The sequence below is a fragment of the Barbus barbus genome (genome assembly GCF_936440315.1).
Source record: "Barbus barbus genome assembly, chromosome: 47".
Lineage (NCBI taxonomy): Eukaryota > Metazoa > Chordata > Actinopteri > Cypriniformes > Cyprinidae > Barbus > Barbus barbus.
In genome coordinates, this window is record NC_136725.1 from 7,195,055 (window position 1) to 7,209,591 (window position 14,537).

The 14,537-nt window shown below is 43.8% G+C and overlaps 1 protein-coding gene across 1 annotated transcript; it reads right to left on the minus strand.

Moving 5' to 3' along the window:
• Nucleotides 1-9,900: 9,900 nt before the first annotated feature.
• On the minus strand, nt 9,901-13,610 carry LOC306865419 (ciliary microtubule inner protein 2B-like). Its single transcript, XM_079410004.1, has 6 exons — nt 13,214-13,610; nt 11,913-12,136; nt 11,672-11,829; nt 11,198-11,330; nt 10,871-11,080; nt 9,901-10,791 (listed from the first exon to the last, which is right to left on the minus strand). Exons 1-6 carry the CDS (start codon nt 13,276-13,278, stop codon nt 10,688-10,690), a joined length of 894 nt encoding a protein of 297 aa, XP_079266130.1. The 5' UTR covers nt 13,279-13,610; the 3' UTR covers nt 9,901-10,687.
• Between the last annotated feature and the right edge of the window lie 927 nt (nt 13,611-14,537).

A 14,537-nucleotide genomic window follows, 5' to 3' on the forward strand; every position in this document is an offset into this window, starting at 1 on the left:
TAGATCTGAATGCCTATTTCCTCCTTTAGATTCTGGGCTGAAAGCAGTGAAAATGCAGACAGTGAGGTTACAAGGGATTCTGCTGAGTTTTGCATTCACTCTGTTTATGCCACTTAATCAGCCTGCCATACAAGGACTGATGTTTTGAAGTGCTGGTGCTTAGAAAATGGATGTCTCCCCAAAATCAGGAGAAACTCTGATCGTGTGCCACATCCATGGCCAGTCTGTTGGGTGGCACCTATATAACTCTGCACAGACATCCAGAAAGCCACGCACTTTGAATTTAACCCACAGTATATCCCTTCCTGAGAGAGGAGATCTGCTGAGGGAAGCTCTTGACTATGGCAGTCTAAGTCACACAAGCAAGTCAAGTTCAACAGAAACAGAGGACAAAAAGGGGATTGACAATTCTAGAGGATATGAATCGTCCCCAACGCTTTATGCTTTGAACCCTCCAGCGACCAGTCCTCATCTAAAAAAAGAGCCATCGCACCGCAGAGGTACTCCCAGATGGCATAACCTCTTCATCCCTGAATCAGAAGTGAATGAGGATGAAGAGGATGAGGACTCAGATGGAGACAACTTGCACAAGTACCATGAGGGGTCATCCCTTCAACTACAAGGAAATGTGACTCAAAGTAATATTAATCCTTTTAGCCAAATCAAAGTAAACAAAGAACAGGAGAGGGTGTTTGATACAGGTTGCGGGTATCGCAGGGATAGCAGAGGAACCCCTGTATTAATGGACTGCGATGAACAGGACTGGGGTGATGAGGAAGACTTCAGTAAGCATACTCTTGAGGAACCTGATAATAGCTGGGCTCCAACTGAAAACGTTATCGAATCCATTACTCAGAACCAAGCAGACTATATCACCGACTCTTCCTGTAACAGCTCAGATGGAGTACTAGTTAACTTCAGTGCCATCTACCACAAAACCAACAATGCAGTTCCTGCAACTCCACTAAATCTAGAAAGTCCTGTTCCTGGATCTGGTATAGTGTTACAGGACAGTTCAAACCCTTTGCCAAGCTGGTCATCTCACAACACTGATCCAAACTGCAACATCTACCCATTCAACTCTGATGGCTTCCCATCAATTGAAATTTCTGACCTCACTATGTGTCTGCAGAGTCATGCACGCTTAGCAGGTTCCACCCAGAATTACTATAAACTTGTGACATGTGATCTATCATCCCAGTCTTCACCCAGCCCACCTTGGTCCTCTTTGACCAGTTTCTCTGAGACCCAAAGCCAGGGAAGCTGTTCTCCACCTTCTGAATATTTCCTATTTGGACATTTCGAGGAAGAGGAAAGGGAGAAGCCAAAGGTTGGCCAAACTGAACACAAGGTATTTCTACCACTACCATATGATACCTATAGTAATGTCAAGATTCAGGAGGCTTTGATTAAGGGATTAATGTGTATGCTGTCTGTGAATACCCAAATACATTGGTCTTTATGTATCTAAATCTGCCATTTTTTAAGATATCCCAATACTTTCCATTTTTTCCAGGGTGATGGGAACATTGAAGTAAAGAATATTAGACGAGCCGATAAGGACCAAGCTAAGGGAACAAAAGAGAGAATGGCACAAATAAAAACCCATCAATCTGCTCCAAGAGAACATAATAGTAGTAATTACACTAAGACTCCTCAGTCTCAGAGCTGGATTAGCAGCCAGAAATGTTCTACCTTATCAAAACTGGGAGCCCTACAAAACAGTTGTCCAAGCCATTTAGACACAAATTTATCTTCACCTCTGTCTAGGCAACATGCCACCTCTTTTGCAGAAATTGCCCGATGTAAGAAGGCAAATGGAGAACAATCCATGAAAAAGTGCATAGAGGATCCATCAGGCTCACACTTCATCCAAAACCTCTCTTCTATCCAGAAACAGGATGATTCAGAGACGGCAACAAAGTCCCTGAGTGCTGACAGCAGTAACGAATCCAATCCAGAAGGTAAGACACTTAGAAAAACCCTAATATTTTGCTTTCAGTACTTGGTTTTATAGACGGTTTTCCACACCATTTTCTTGTGCCTACAGGTGCTTCCTTCCCAGAAGTTGTGAGATACACAAAAGCACAAAGGCCCACCTTTCTCCCTATCCAGCCCTTTGTGCTTCAGGCACCCTCAGGAAAACAACAGACCAAAGCACTTGGTTCCCTTCTAAATCAGTACATCAGCTACAAGTACTGCAAGCCTGGGCCATGCAAAGCTATTTGCAAAAGCAAGGCATATCTACATCATAAGCAACCATCACCTCTCAGGAGTTCCTCTAACATCCACTCGGATGCAGCGACCAGTTCAGACACTTGTTCCACCTGCACATCAAGTCCTATTTTGCCCCATAACCACTCCCAGTGTACCCAGCCCTGCACACTGTTGGGACTCATTCACCAGGACAGAAATCCACATATTAGTCCAAACATGAGACCAAGAAGCCCTCAAAGCCAAAAGCAAGCAGATGGGAGTCCAAAGGCCTGCTCAATTCAAACACAATTAAGCCAAAAACATTCTTGGTGTGGAAAACAAGCTTCTCAGAATCATCCACTCGAGCAGGTTCCCATTGTTCAGACTCAGACTCCACAAGTAATCAAAGAGGAGACTACAGGTCCTCTGAATGCATCCTTCCCTTTACATCAAAACTCCTCCCCTGCCATTACATCAGTCACCTCCTTGACTTCTATCACCTCCCTCGTCTCTCTACCAGGCACTGGACGAAAATCCTTTTGGCCTTTTGAAGCTTCATCACAGGTCTGCACCAATGAAGAACGTAACACCAATGTTCAACACACCTTTAAGCCAAGGAGGTCACCTTGTAAGTGTCAACGACTCATGTTATGGTTTCCATTTATGTAGTTTACTGATGTGCGCGTTCTAATAATTATGGATCTTATTCCCATATTAACTCACACACACACAGACACACACACACACACACACACAAATAAAGATAATGGTGAGAACAAGATGGTAAGACAAATTGTTGTGAGTACGTGTTGTGAATCTGGTGGTAGTTATGTATTTAATAAATTTTATGTGTGCTTCCTCAACTCTGCAGGTGTTATGAAGGAACGTCAATATGCTGACTCATTCTCCATGACTGACAGACCCCCTGATGAGTTCTGCCTCTCCCCAGAAGCCCCTTCAGATCTTCTTTCAATTGATCTTTTGCACAAGAGAAGTGAGATGAAGAATAATCAGATTCTGCATCGATTTTTATGACTAAACACCCACATTTTCCCTACATTTTTACATGACTATCATTATTATCAATTGCTAATATGTTCTGTTTTGTATAGCAATATGCCTATGGTTTGTATGGAGGCCTTTGTGAATATGAACATTTGTGCAGTAGCTTGTACCATATAGAAATTCCAAATTAGAAAAGTGAAGTACAATTCTTTCTCAGTATGCCATTGAAGGCAAAATCCCTTCTGTTACATAAAGATACCGAGTGGATCTCTGCAGCATTGCCTCTGCTTCCCTGAAGGGGAAAATGTGACCTACTTTTAACTCGCTGCCTTGGATTGGCTAACACACTTGGCGTGTTTGTGTGTGTGTGTGTGTGTGTGTGTGTTCTATGTGAGCACAAATGTGTATACTACTATGTTCCTTTCATAGCTTTATTGACAGTTGTTCTTGTCCAATAGGGGTCTTTTGATGTCACAACTTACAGAAATTGCCAACAATTACAGCATTTTAAAATAATTTGCATTGTGTAAATATTTATGCATGTCCTACATTCCTTTACAAATTGTCAGGTTGAGTGTTGAGGGATCAGAAACACTGTTGAGCAACAAAATATGTGACACTGGACCACAAAACCAGTCATAAGGGTAAATTTTTTGAAATTGTGATTTATAAATCATCTGAAAGCTAAATAAATAAGCTTAGATAAATAAGCTTTCCATTGATGTATGGTTTGTTAGGACAATATTTGGCTGAGATACATCTATTTGAAAATCTGGAATCTGAGGGTGCAAAAAAATCTAAATACTGAGAAAATAGCCTTTAAAGTTGTCCAAATGAAGTTCTTAGCAATGCATATTACTAATCAAAAATTTACAGTAGGAAAAATGACAAAATCTCTTCATGAAGTATGATCTTTACTTAATATCTTACTGTTTTTTTTAGCATAAAAGGAAAATTGATCATTTAGACCTATACAATGTTTTGTTGGCTACTGCTACGACTATACCAGTGCTACTTATGACTGGTTTTGTGGTCCAGGGTCACATATGTTTTTTTCTGAATTTAAATCACTACCTTACTCCTATCGCTCCCATTTCTTATTTCTCTTTATTGCAGGTATGTTGAAAGCTGTGAATTTGGCAGTGGATCTCATAATGGCACATTTCAACTCAAGGCAAGACCCTGAAGAAAAGGTAGTACAAGGAGTCCATTTTGTTTTTAAAGTAATAAAAAAAAAAAGTAACAACAGAAATGTCAAATATTACTCATGGGTCCGAATTAGACTGTCAGACAAAATAGTTTTGTATATGTTTAATGTACAGACATAGAGTCCTTTTAGAATAATAAGGCATCTCAATCCAGTGTCTTAAATAGTTTTTTCCATTTTGTTTTCAGATCAGACTGGGAAATAGTTTACTGTGCACCACTATCAGCCACCTTGTCCTTAAACAGCTCTACCCCGCAATCCAGAACATCCTTCAAGATGGTTTGAAAGCCTATAAATTGGACTTGATTATTGGACAACGGCACAACAAACTATGGAACGTTGTAGATGCCACGGCACGACTGGGTCTGTATGAGCCAATCAGATGAAAAGCAAATGAAACATCTTCATTTTCAATGACTTCGAAAGCTAATTCAACGCTGTGTTTTTATGACTGCCAATATTTTTATTTTCACAGGCTCATCTACCCGACTGTCTGACAGCTTGGTGTCTGTGGTAAAAAAAAATTCCCAGTTATCAAGTCGCATGCGGCTCAGTGTCTTCATCATAGATCTGCTAAAGTAGGTCAAATGCTGAATACATCAGCTAAAATTTACACCACAGTACAGTTAGCTAATGAAAATATTGCTTTTTAGCTTGCATGCTTTGGAATTCTGGATCCATCATTTATACACTTGCGTTGGTGAGTATTACATGATTTAGTGACAACTGTAAAGGAATGTATTGTCCGCTGTCCTAATACATAATTCCTTTCCATTTTATACTCAACTCTATTCAAGATGTTGTGATGGAACACTATCACCAATGGGGTTTCTTGGCTCTGGCCCAGGGACCAATTTATGGACCACTGTTCCAAGAGCTGCTTCTTTTGCTGCAGCCACTCTCCCTGCTGCCATTTGACCTCCATCTTCCATCCGAACCTCACCTTCAAAGTAAGGAACAGCAAAACCACAGAGCACCCCTGCCTCATCGGCTTCTTGCCCAGTCAGCTCAGATCCTGCAGATGAGCTCAATCCAGAAGATCAGCAGGAGTCCAACAGGTCACAGTGATGTCTTCAGTCAAAGGGTAACTGATGGATTTTGGCTTAATCAGACACCCACTTCAGAGTGTGAAACACAGAAGAAAGAGGATGTAGCAACCGGAATGGAAAACAGTGAGATGCCACAATCTTCAACAAGTCCTCTGGAAGACAGACACTTGAGTGAGCTGCGTTGGGCCAGGCTCTTTGGCTCTAAAGTTGGAACACCAGTTGGCCCACAGAAGGCACAGAAAAACATGAGTGGACCTCTGAGAAGGTTAGTAACCGTGTTTCTTCAAAACGTCTGATAAAGTCACTTTGTTAACTTTGGTTGCCTTTATGTCAGAACATTTATCTTCCTCCAGGCGGCCCTCAGAATGGCTGAAGCTTGGTGCATCCAAAGTGGATTTGCTTACGCAGTCAGTGTGGATAGGAAAATGTCCAGAGACTCATCTGAGTGATAACCATGACAGAGATACACCAAAGAAAGATGAAATATTATTCTAAAGAGCCCACAAGAAGATTTTAGACAGAGTAGAAGCACAATTAATCCAAAATAAACCTTACATAGTCAACTGACACATCTTGTACAATCCAATGTGTCACGAATCTGGTCCATGCACTTCCACTCATTCACCACCAGAGGTCACCCGTTCACCACATGGACTCTTCACACTACACAACACATTGGACTCCATTTCCCACTATGCATTGCACAGATCAGCTGTCACCATTCACTCATCACACACACCTGATCACCATTTCACAATCACCATCACTCCATATAAGCCTGGGACTTGCTCTTGCTCAGGGCCGAGTATTGTTAGCGTATATCACTCCCCAAGCGATAGCAACTCTACAGAGCCATAATTCTAGTTCTAGTCTTGCCTTGTATTCCTGCCGTGTCTGACCCTGCCCGTGTTTCCTGGATTAACCCTTCGCCTTGCCGTTTGGACTCTGTTTGCTCCCCGTTTGGATTATTGCTCTCGTCTCTGGATTATCTCTCTGCCTTGCCCCTTTGGATACTGTTCGCCGATCGTTGACCCACGCTTGCTCCACGGATTGCCCTGTCTTGCCCTTGCCATACCTGTTTGCCGATGTCTGACCCTGCCTGTTTCTGACCATGTTTCTTAATAAAGCTTTGCACATGGATCCGCACGTCTCACGTCTCGTCAGCCCAGTAACAGAATACTCGGCCACACAAGGATCCAGCGGCTTTTCCAGAGGACATTGGCCAGGTATGGACTGTGCACGACTGTTATTAACCCTCGAGCAGGGCTCGCGACCGCTCGAGGATTATATTCAGGAGTATTTAGACATTGCCTATTTTTCTGATCTGCCAGACTACGCACTCATAGACTTTTTCTGTGAGGGCATTAATCAGCCGCTCAAGACTCAGTTAATCCGCGAGGGTCCCCGTTCATCTCTCAGTCAATTTATGGACTATGCCTTGCTGTGTGTGGGCTCTCCGTTCACTGTGGGTGTCGCGGAGGAACACGGCACCGCACTCACTCACAAAATGGCGGCAGCAACAGCACCCCTTCACGTCATTCCTGCCAAGCCAGAGTCTGCTCACGTCATGCCTGCCAAGCCAGAGTCTGCTCACGTCATCGCTGTCAAGCCAGGGTCTGCTCACGTCGTCGCTGTCAAGCCAGGGTCTGCTCACGTCGTCGCTGTCAAGCCAGAGTCTGCTCACGTCGTCGCTGTCAAGCCAGAGTCTGCTAACGTCGTCGCTGTCAAGCCAGAGTCTGCTCACGTCGTCGCTGTCAAGCCAGAGTCTGCTCACGTCGTCGCTGTCAAGCCAGAGTCTGCTCACGTCGTCGCTGTCAAGCCAGAGTCTGCTCACGTCGTCGCTGTCAAGCCAGAGTCTGCTCACGTCGTCGCTGTCAAGCCAGAGTCTGCTCACGTCGTCGCTGTCAAGCCAGAGTCTGCTCACGTCGTCGCTGTCAAGCCAGAGTCTGCTCACGTCGTCGCTGTCAAGCCAGAGTCTGCTCACGTCTCCGCTGTCAAGCCAGAGTCACACCACGTCACAGTGCTCCAGCCAGAGTCTGTCACACCCAAGGATTTAAGGTCAGTCCTTCAAGTTCCCTGTCTGATATCCAGTGTGATGGACCCACCACTGATGTCAGTGCGAGTAGCTGGCATTCCCAGGGCCTCAACTCTGTCTGTTACAGAGACTGTTCCCCTGACCTCAGTACTTCCCGTTATGGCGGTTGCCATTTTGAGTGTGTGGGCTGCACACTGTGCTCCTGAGGCCTCTCCTGTCCACGAGTCTGCTCCTGAGGCCTCTTCAGTCCACGAGTCTGCCCCAGAACTTCCAGAGGAGGCGGCGTCCACTGCAGAACCACCAGAGGTGGCAGCTTCCGCTGCAGAACCTCCCGAGGTGGTGGCGCCCACTCCTGTACTCACTGTTTGCCCGGTCACGGCCACGGAGGCCGTTCCTGACCTCATGGTCTGCCCTGTCACGGCCATGGAGGCCATTCCTGACGTCACTGTCTACCCTGTCACGGCCACGGAGGCCGTTCCTGACCTCATGGTCTGCCCTGTCACGGCCACGGAGGCCGTTCCTGACCTCATGGTCTGCCCTGTCACGGCCATGGAGACCGTTCCTGAACTCACTGTCTGCCCTGTCACGGCCATGGAGGCCGTTCCTGAACTCACTGTCTGCCCTGTCACGGCCATGGAGGCCGTTCCTGAACTCACTGTCTACCCTGTCACGGCCATGGAGGCCGTCCCTGAACTCACTGTCTGTCCTGTCACGGCCAAAGAGGCCGTCTGTGAGCTCGCGCTCTGTCCTGTCACGGCTAAAGAGGCCGTCTGTGAGCTCTCGCCCTGTCCTATCACGGCTAAAGAGGCCGTCTGCGAACTCTCGACCTGCTCTGTCACGGCTCCTGTGACCATGGGGACTCTCTCTGTGGTGTCTGTCTCTGTTCTCCCCAGATCCCTGATCCTGTCATGGCTTCCTGACCAGTCCGCTCTGCTGTGGAGATACTCTGCCCTGTCTACGCCACACTGGTGGGCTCCGGCTCCGTCTACTCCGCCGTGGTGGTCAGTTGTCTGGCTCTGGGGGTCTCCTGCTCCGCCCAGGTGGGCTCTGGTCCCGTCCTGCCCTGCAACGAAGACTCTCCCAGTGTTGTCTGTCTCTGCTCTCTCTGTGTTGTCTGTCCTTGTTCTCCCCAGATCCCAGTCTCTGTCATGGGTTCCTGCCCTGTCTGCCTCCCTGTGGTGGTCTTCTGCTCGGGTCTGGTGGTCGTCTGCTCCGCCATGGGGGTCTTCTGCCCGGGTCTGGTGGTCATCTGCTCCGCCGTGGTGGTCCTCTGCTCTGGTCTGGTGGTTATCTGCCCCGCCGTGGTGGTCTTCTGCTCGAGTCTGGTGGTCGTCTGCTCCGCCCTGGTGGGCTCCGGTCCTGTCTGCTCCGCCCTGGTGGGCTCTTGCTCTGTCCTGGTCTCCGGTTCCGCCTGGGTGTCCTGCTCTGCCGGTTCTGCCTCAGTCCCCGGTCTTCCCACTTCCTCACGGACCTGGCCCTCCGTCCCTCCCCCTGTTCCGCCTCCACTCCACCGCCCTCCTGGAGTATTTAGGAGCGTCTGGAAGCCGCTCCTTGGGGGGGGGCTATGTCACGAATCTGGTCCATGCACTTCCACTCATTCACCACCAGAGGTCACCCGTTCACCACATGGACTTTTCACACTACACAACACATTGGACTCCATTTCCCACTATGCATTGCACAGATCAGCTGTCACCATTCACTCATCACACACACCTGATCACCATTTCACAATCACCATCACTCCATATAAGCCTGGGACTTGCTCTTGCTCAGGGCCGAGTATTGTTAGCGTATATCACTCCCCAAGCGATAGCAACTCTACAGAGCCATAATTCTAGTTCTAGTCTTGCCTTGTATTCCTGCCGTGTCTGACCCTGCCCGTGTTTCCTGGATTAACCCTTCGCCTTGCCGTTTGGACTCTGTTTGCTCCCCGTTTGGATTATTGCTCTCGTCTCTGGATTATCTCTCTGCCTTGCCCCTTTGGATACTGTTCGCCGATCGTTGACCCACGCTTGCTCCACGGATTGCCCTGTCTTGCCCTTGCCATACCTGTTTGCCGATGTCTGACCCTGCCTGTTTCTGACCATGTTTCTTAATAAAGCTTTGCACATGGATCCGCACGTCTCACGTCTCGTCAGCCCCGTAACACAATGCAAGTGCGCCATATCTGTTCCCAGATAGAATATTGCCTTAGTGATTTACCAATCAGGACAATTTGTATTATACCTTGGTCTTTAAAAGGTAACAAAATATTCACTAACTTCAAGCCATGATGAGATAAAGTTTTTAAGATTAAATTTATAACACGATCATAGTATAGTGTAGAGTACAGTATATAACATGGATGGATATTGTCTGCCAGCAATCAAGCACAAAACTGGAACTGAGGTCCCCAGAAGTCTTTTCCAACCCAGCACTTTATCTCTCAGGTCATTACATGTCATTATAAATCTAGTCATATAATTTCTGCTGTTGTTGAACTATGTGGCATTATTAAAAAAAATTATATATACTTTTCCTCAAGGTCTCTTTGAAAAGAATCTCTTTCTATAACCATTTCCATGCATGACACAGTAGCATTAATTACTATGCATGACAAATAATAGTTTTCCTTTTTAGCATTCTATGAATTACAACTGCTGGTTTTATTACATTTTTGCACGATGAAATCAATTAAATAGCTAATTTATATGATAAAGATGCATGCTGAGTAGCTATATATTTCCCGTTTCAACAGAACGACTAGTTCAGTAGTGATATTTGTTGATGACTACATTTGTGACCCCTGATGTTAGTGACAAAGACATGAAGACAATGGTTTGATTATGAGTGCGTTTTAAAGGCAGTGGTTTTAATATTTCCTGATATTATAGTTGTGCCTGATTGGAACCTTGTGATAATAAAGATTTGTTGAGTCATTAATGTTCATATTGTGTGCTTTTGTGTATGCGTGTGTCAGAAGAAAGTTACAAAAACCATGTCTTTTAAAAAAAATAGATTTCTTTTAGTTGACTTGTCAGTGTCATGCCAATTCCTTTAAAATCTAAATTCCACTTCTTATGGTGAATTTCATGAAATATGACAATGCTAACTCAAAAGCTACATGTTGCTTGTTAGATGACCAAAATGACTTTAATTGTTCTTAGATGGGTTATGTGTGATAACTGATTATCACACATAACTGTTGGGTCTTCAGTCCAGTCTGTTTTCCCCTGTGTTCTTCCTGTGTGTACCAACGTGACCCAGAGCATCATGGGTGAGCTGCCCAAATGTATGACCATATTGAAATCTGTACCCTGTTGGCATAATTACATTGTTTTATTACTATAAATGATAGCATACTGTCTTCAGAACATAATTACAATTTTTACATACCTGGTACGTGCCCCATATAGGAGGGTAGGATCCCTGTTTTAGAGGGGTATATTGTGGGTATCAGAGGCAAGCTGGTGGAATCCTTCTTTTGCAAGTTGAAGGTCTGAAATGCCTTCATTTCATTGCCAAACTGGATAAGTGCCTTGTTGGTGATGATGGGATATCCAGCACCAAAGAGGAACCGGGATTTGGGGACGTAGCCAGTAAAACCTGTCAAAACGACAGTTGTTTCAAATTGGTGCAAAATTCAGAGCTACTATATAACCACATTCTTTACATTTAAAAAACACTGTAATTTGCTTCTTGGTAAGCCCAACTCTGGCTAACCTGAGATGAAATACTTATGTGGGCTGCTTTCCTCCATGATGTATGGGGAGCCTTGTGGTTTCCAGGGGTGCGGGGCCTTGTAGGGGGCAGGATCTTCAGATATGGCTGTAAGAGGACTGTTCAATCTTTTAAGCTACAACAAAGGACAAACATTAGATTAATCTTTTGAACAAGAAGTATAATATCTTCTGATTAAGAGGCTGAAAAAAGTAGCTGATAATTATAGCTATAAAATAACAGCATCTATGAATCAGGGGACTTTCACAGCTTGTTTCAACACAAAGGAGTGATAATTGCCTGAAATCATGTGGTGTCCTAATTGGAGAGGTTGTTTAGTAACAGTACTTCTTTTCATTTACTGGGCATGTGACACTCAGCCTGCTTTGATACCGGATATTTAGCATGTATAATTAAACAGGGTGACCCTACACAGGGGAGCTGTGAAAGAGAAGCAATCCGACTGTGACAGCTTACTTTGAAGTCTGGGTGTTGCATGTCGTTGATAGCAAAAGACAGGTCAGCAGAAGCTGCATGCAGTCTCTTTTCTTGTTCCTGGCTGAACTGTGATAGTGCATCTCGACAGGTTTCTGCATATGTTTTGCAGAAGTAGTTTTGACGCAATGGAACAAAACCTTTTAGCACAAGAGAGAGATATAATGCATGTTTACAGTTTTGCAAACTAGACACCAAGTATTGCCAACCCACAAACTGTTACCTGTGTATCCCGGAATCATTTTCTCCAGGTTTCTTCTGCCTCCATGTCGGCTTCTCCAGATTTCATCGTGGGGTCCTGAGTCCTTCTCTGTGGATGGGAAACGCCCGGTATGGAGCACAAGCCTCTGTGAGTGAGACACCTCCGGGGAAGATAGGAGCTTTGCTGTTAACTGACCATAAGTCTGGCCCACGTGATACTTCAGCTGAGGACAGTAGCCTGCATACCTAAACAGAACCATCAGCCGATATTTGGAATAATGATTATATTATAATTCTTTAAGTCCATATAATTCAAGTGTACGGACACCTAAAGGCGATGCTTTGTAAAAGGTATCCAAATGACTGATTGATGAACCAATGTTTTCTGAAGCAAAGCAATAGATGATTGTAAGAAAAATACCAATATTAAAATTTTTTTAACTATGAACCATCACAATTTGAAGATGTAGAGCTTCATGAAGCGTCAGCTTTGCAGGTTTATTTTTCTAAAAATCTTTATTTGTGTTCTTCTGAAAGAAGAAAGTCATACACATCTGGGACAGCTTGAGGGTAAATAAATTAGAGAATTTTCATGTTGGTTTGAGTGTCCCTTTAAACGCGCTTTTATATATTACAACATTATACATTATATTATTAAACCAATACATTACATGTGCATTTGGTAAAAATTTACTTAAAGTTAAAACCTAGTGAAGCAGTTGAAGATGTGACATTTCCAATTATATTGATTGATTCATTGATGGATTCATTCATTCATGTATTTAGCCAGAAATGCCCAAACCAGGGCCCGAGGGTGAAAGTTGGCCCATGATAACCTTTGATTTGGCCAACCACCCCAAATCCCAAGAGGGGATGAGCCTAAACGTATCATTGCATTAAAAAAGCATCGTAAATTATGCTACCGTAAATGCCTATTCCTCAGCTTTATGGCTTCAGAAGCTTGAGATATAGTGAACGAGCCATATAGACATTTTTATTTCACTAGCAATGTCACTATTGCTGGAGGCCTTGGGAGGTCAAGAGGGAGGACCCCACACAAGAAATGCATTGACCTTGTTGTGTTTTCTGGCCACATTAACATGTGAGAACATATATAACTTTAGTTTAGGTACAACTTAATTATATGCAGTAATAGTATCATAATGCAACAATGTAATAAACTTAAATACTGTATCTTCCTAGGAGTGCACTTTGCATGTATTATAATTATTGTTTAACTGTTTGATTTGTGGTTTGCATTTTGTTCTCTGATGTTGCATATTTTCATTTATTAATAATACAGAGAAATAACTGAGAACTCACCCTGGGATGTACTGTGGGTCAGGTGTCACCAACACTTTACTAAATTTAGGTGGAAACTGCTCCATGTTTTCAAACCCGCAGCAGTTTTGATTGTTGTTTAACGGTTGCTAGGAGAGCAGCGTCCGCGTGCCATTATTCTGTCAGAGAGCGTAATGACGTGACGTTCGGTGTCCTCTAGTCATCCTGAAGAACTCTTAAAGTTTGCAGCCAGCCACCTAAATTAAATAAAATAACTCATTCATCAACGAAGAGAAAATAAATTATTTTTCCTACTCGGAGTCCATTAAATCTTTTAAAAATAATCTATATCAGCGGTCAATATTGGTCGGTGACAGTCAGGTTTAAAACTGCATGGGTTGCTGCATTTGGCTGGTACCTGACCTGGTAAAGATAATGTAACATGACAAGTCATTTAGTTGGGATACTGCAGCCTCTTGTGGGTAATAGGAGAAATGCACCCAGATATGTTAGCCTCAAAAAAAAAAAAATAATAATAATGGTTAATCATTATCTATACCTAAAATAATTTAAATGACCCAAGAGGACAAAACCTAGCCTATTTCACTGACAACCAACGAGATATTAAAGAGTTCTCCCATAATTAAACATGTGCAACCCATAGCTAATGTTCCAGTACACTACAATACGTTGTTAGTTTTGTCGAAACACAAAAGGAGATTTATGAAGAATCTTCACATTCTTTTCTATAGCCCACAATTCAAGATTTTGACTAACACACACATAAACTGCTGCAACAAGATCGATGAGTCAGTGAGTGAGAACCAGAATAATCATTTGCAGCATGTTCCATGCAGGGGCCGTAACGGAGGAAAGGTTAGGACAATTCCAAGGGCCCGACATGGAGAGGGGGCCCGAGTAAATATTCCGTTCAGGGGGCCCAGGAACCATAGCGGCGCCCCTGGTTCCGTGTGAATGTTTACATAGACCTACACACATTTTCCTTAATCTAAATGAATTAATTCTGACAGGAGATTACAAAACACTTTTTAGATGTACCTTATACATTGTAATTGCTTTCAAATATTAGTGCAGATGTGTATTCCAAGGGAAAAACCATCTGCTCAAGTACAGAGCGTCCTCAGTGTCAGAAAAAGTATCCATCACAAAAGACAGTTTTACCATGTTGACTCATCTAAAAATTGTTAGAAATGCTTATCTCATGTAATTTTATTATAATTACAAATAACATCTAGTGTCAACCACCGATCTGACTCCTTATGAGAGCAAATTAAACATCTGTATTTTCGAAGCTGACGAAGAAAGTCCAGTCGGATTCAAAATATTTTATTATTTCAAGCATTAT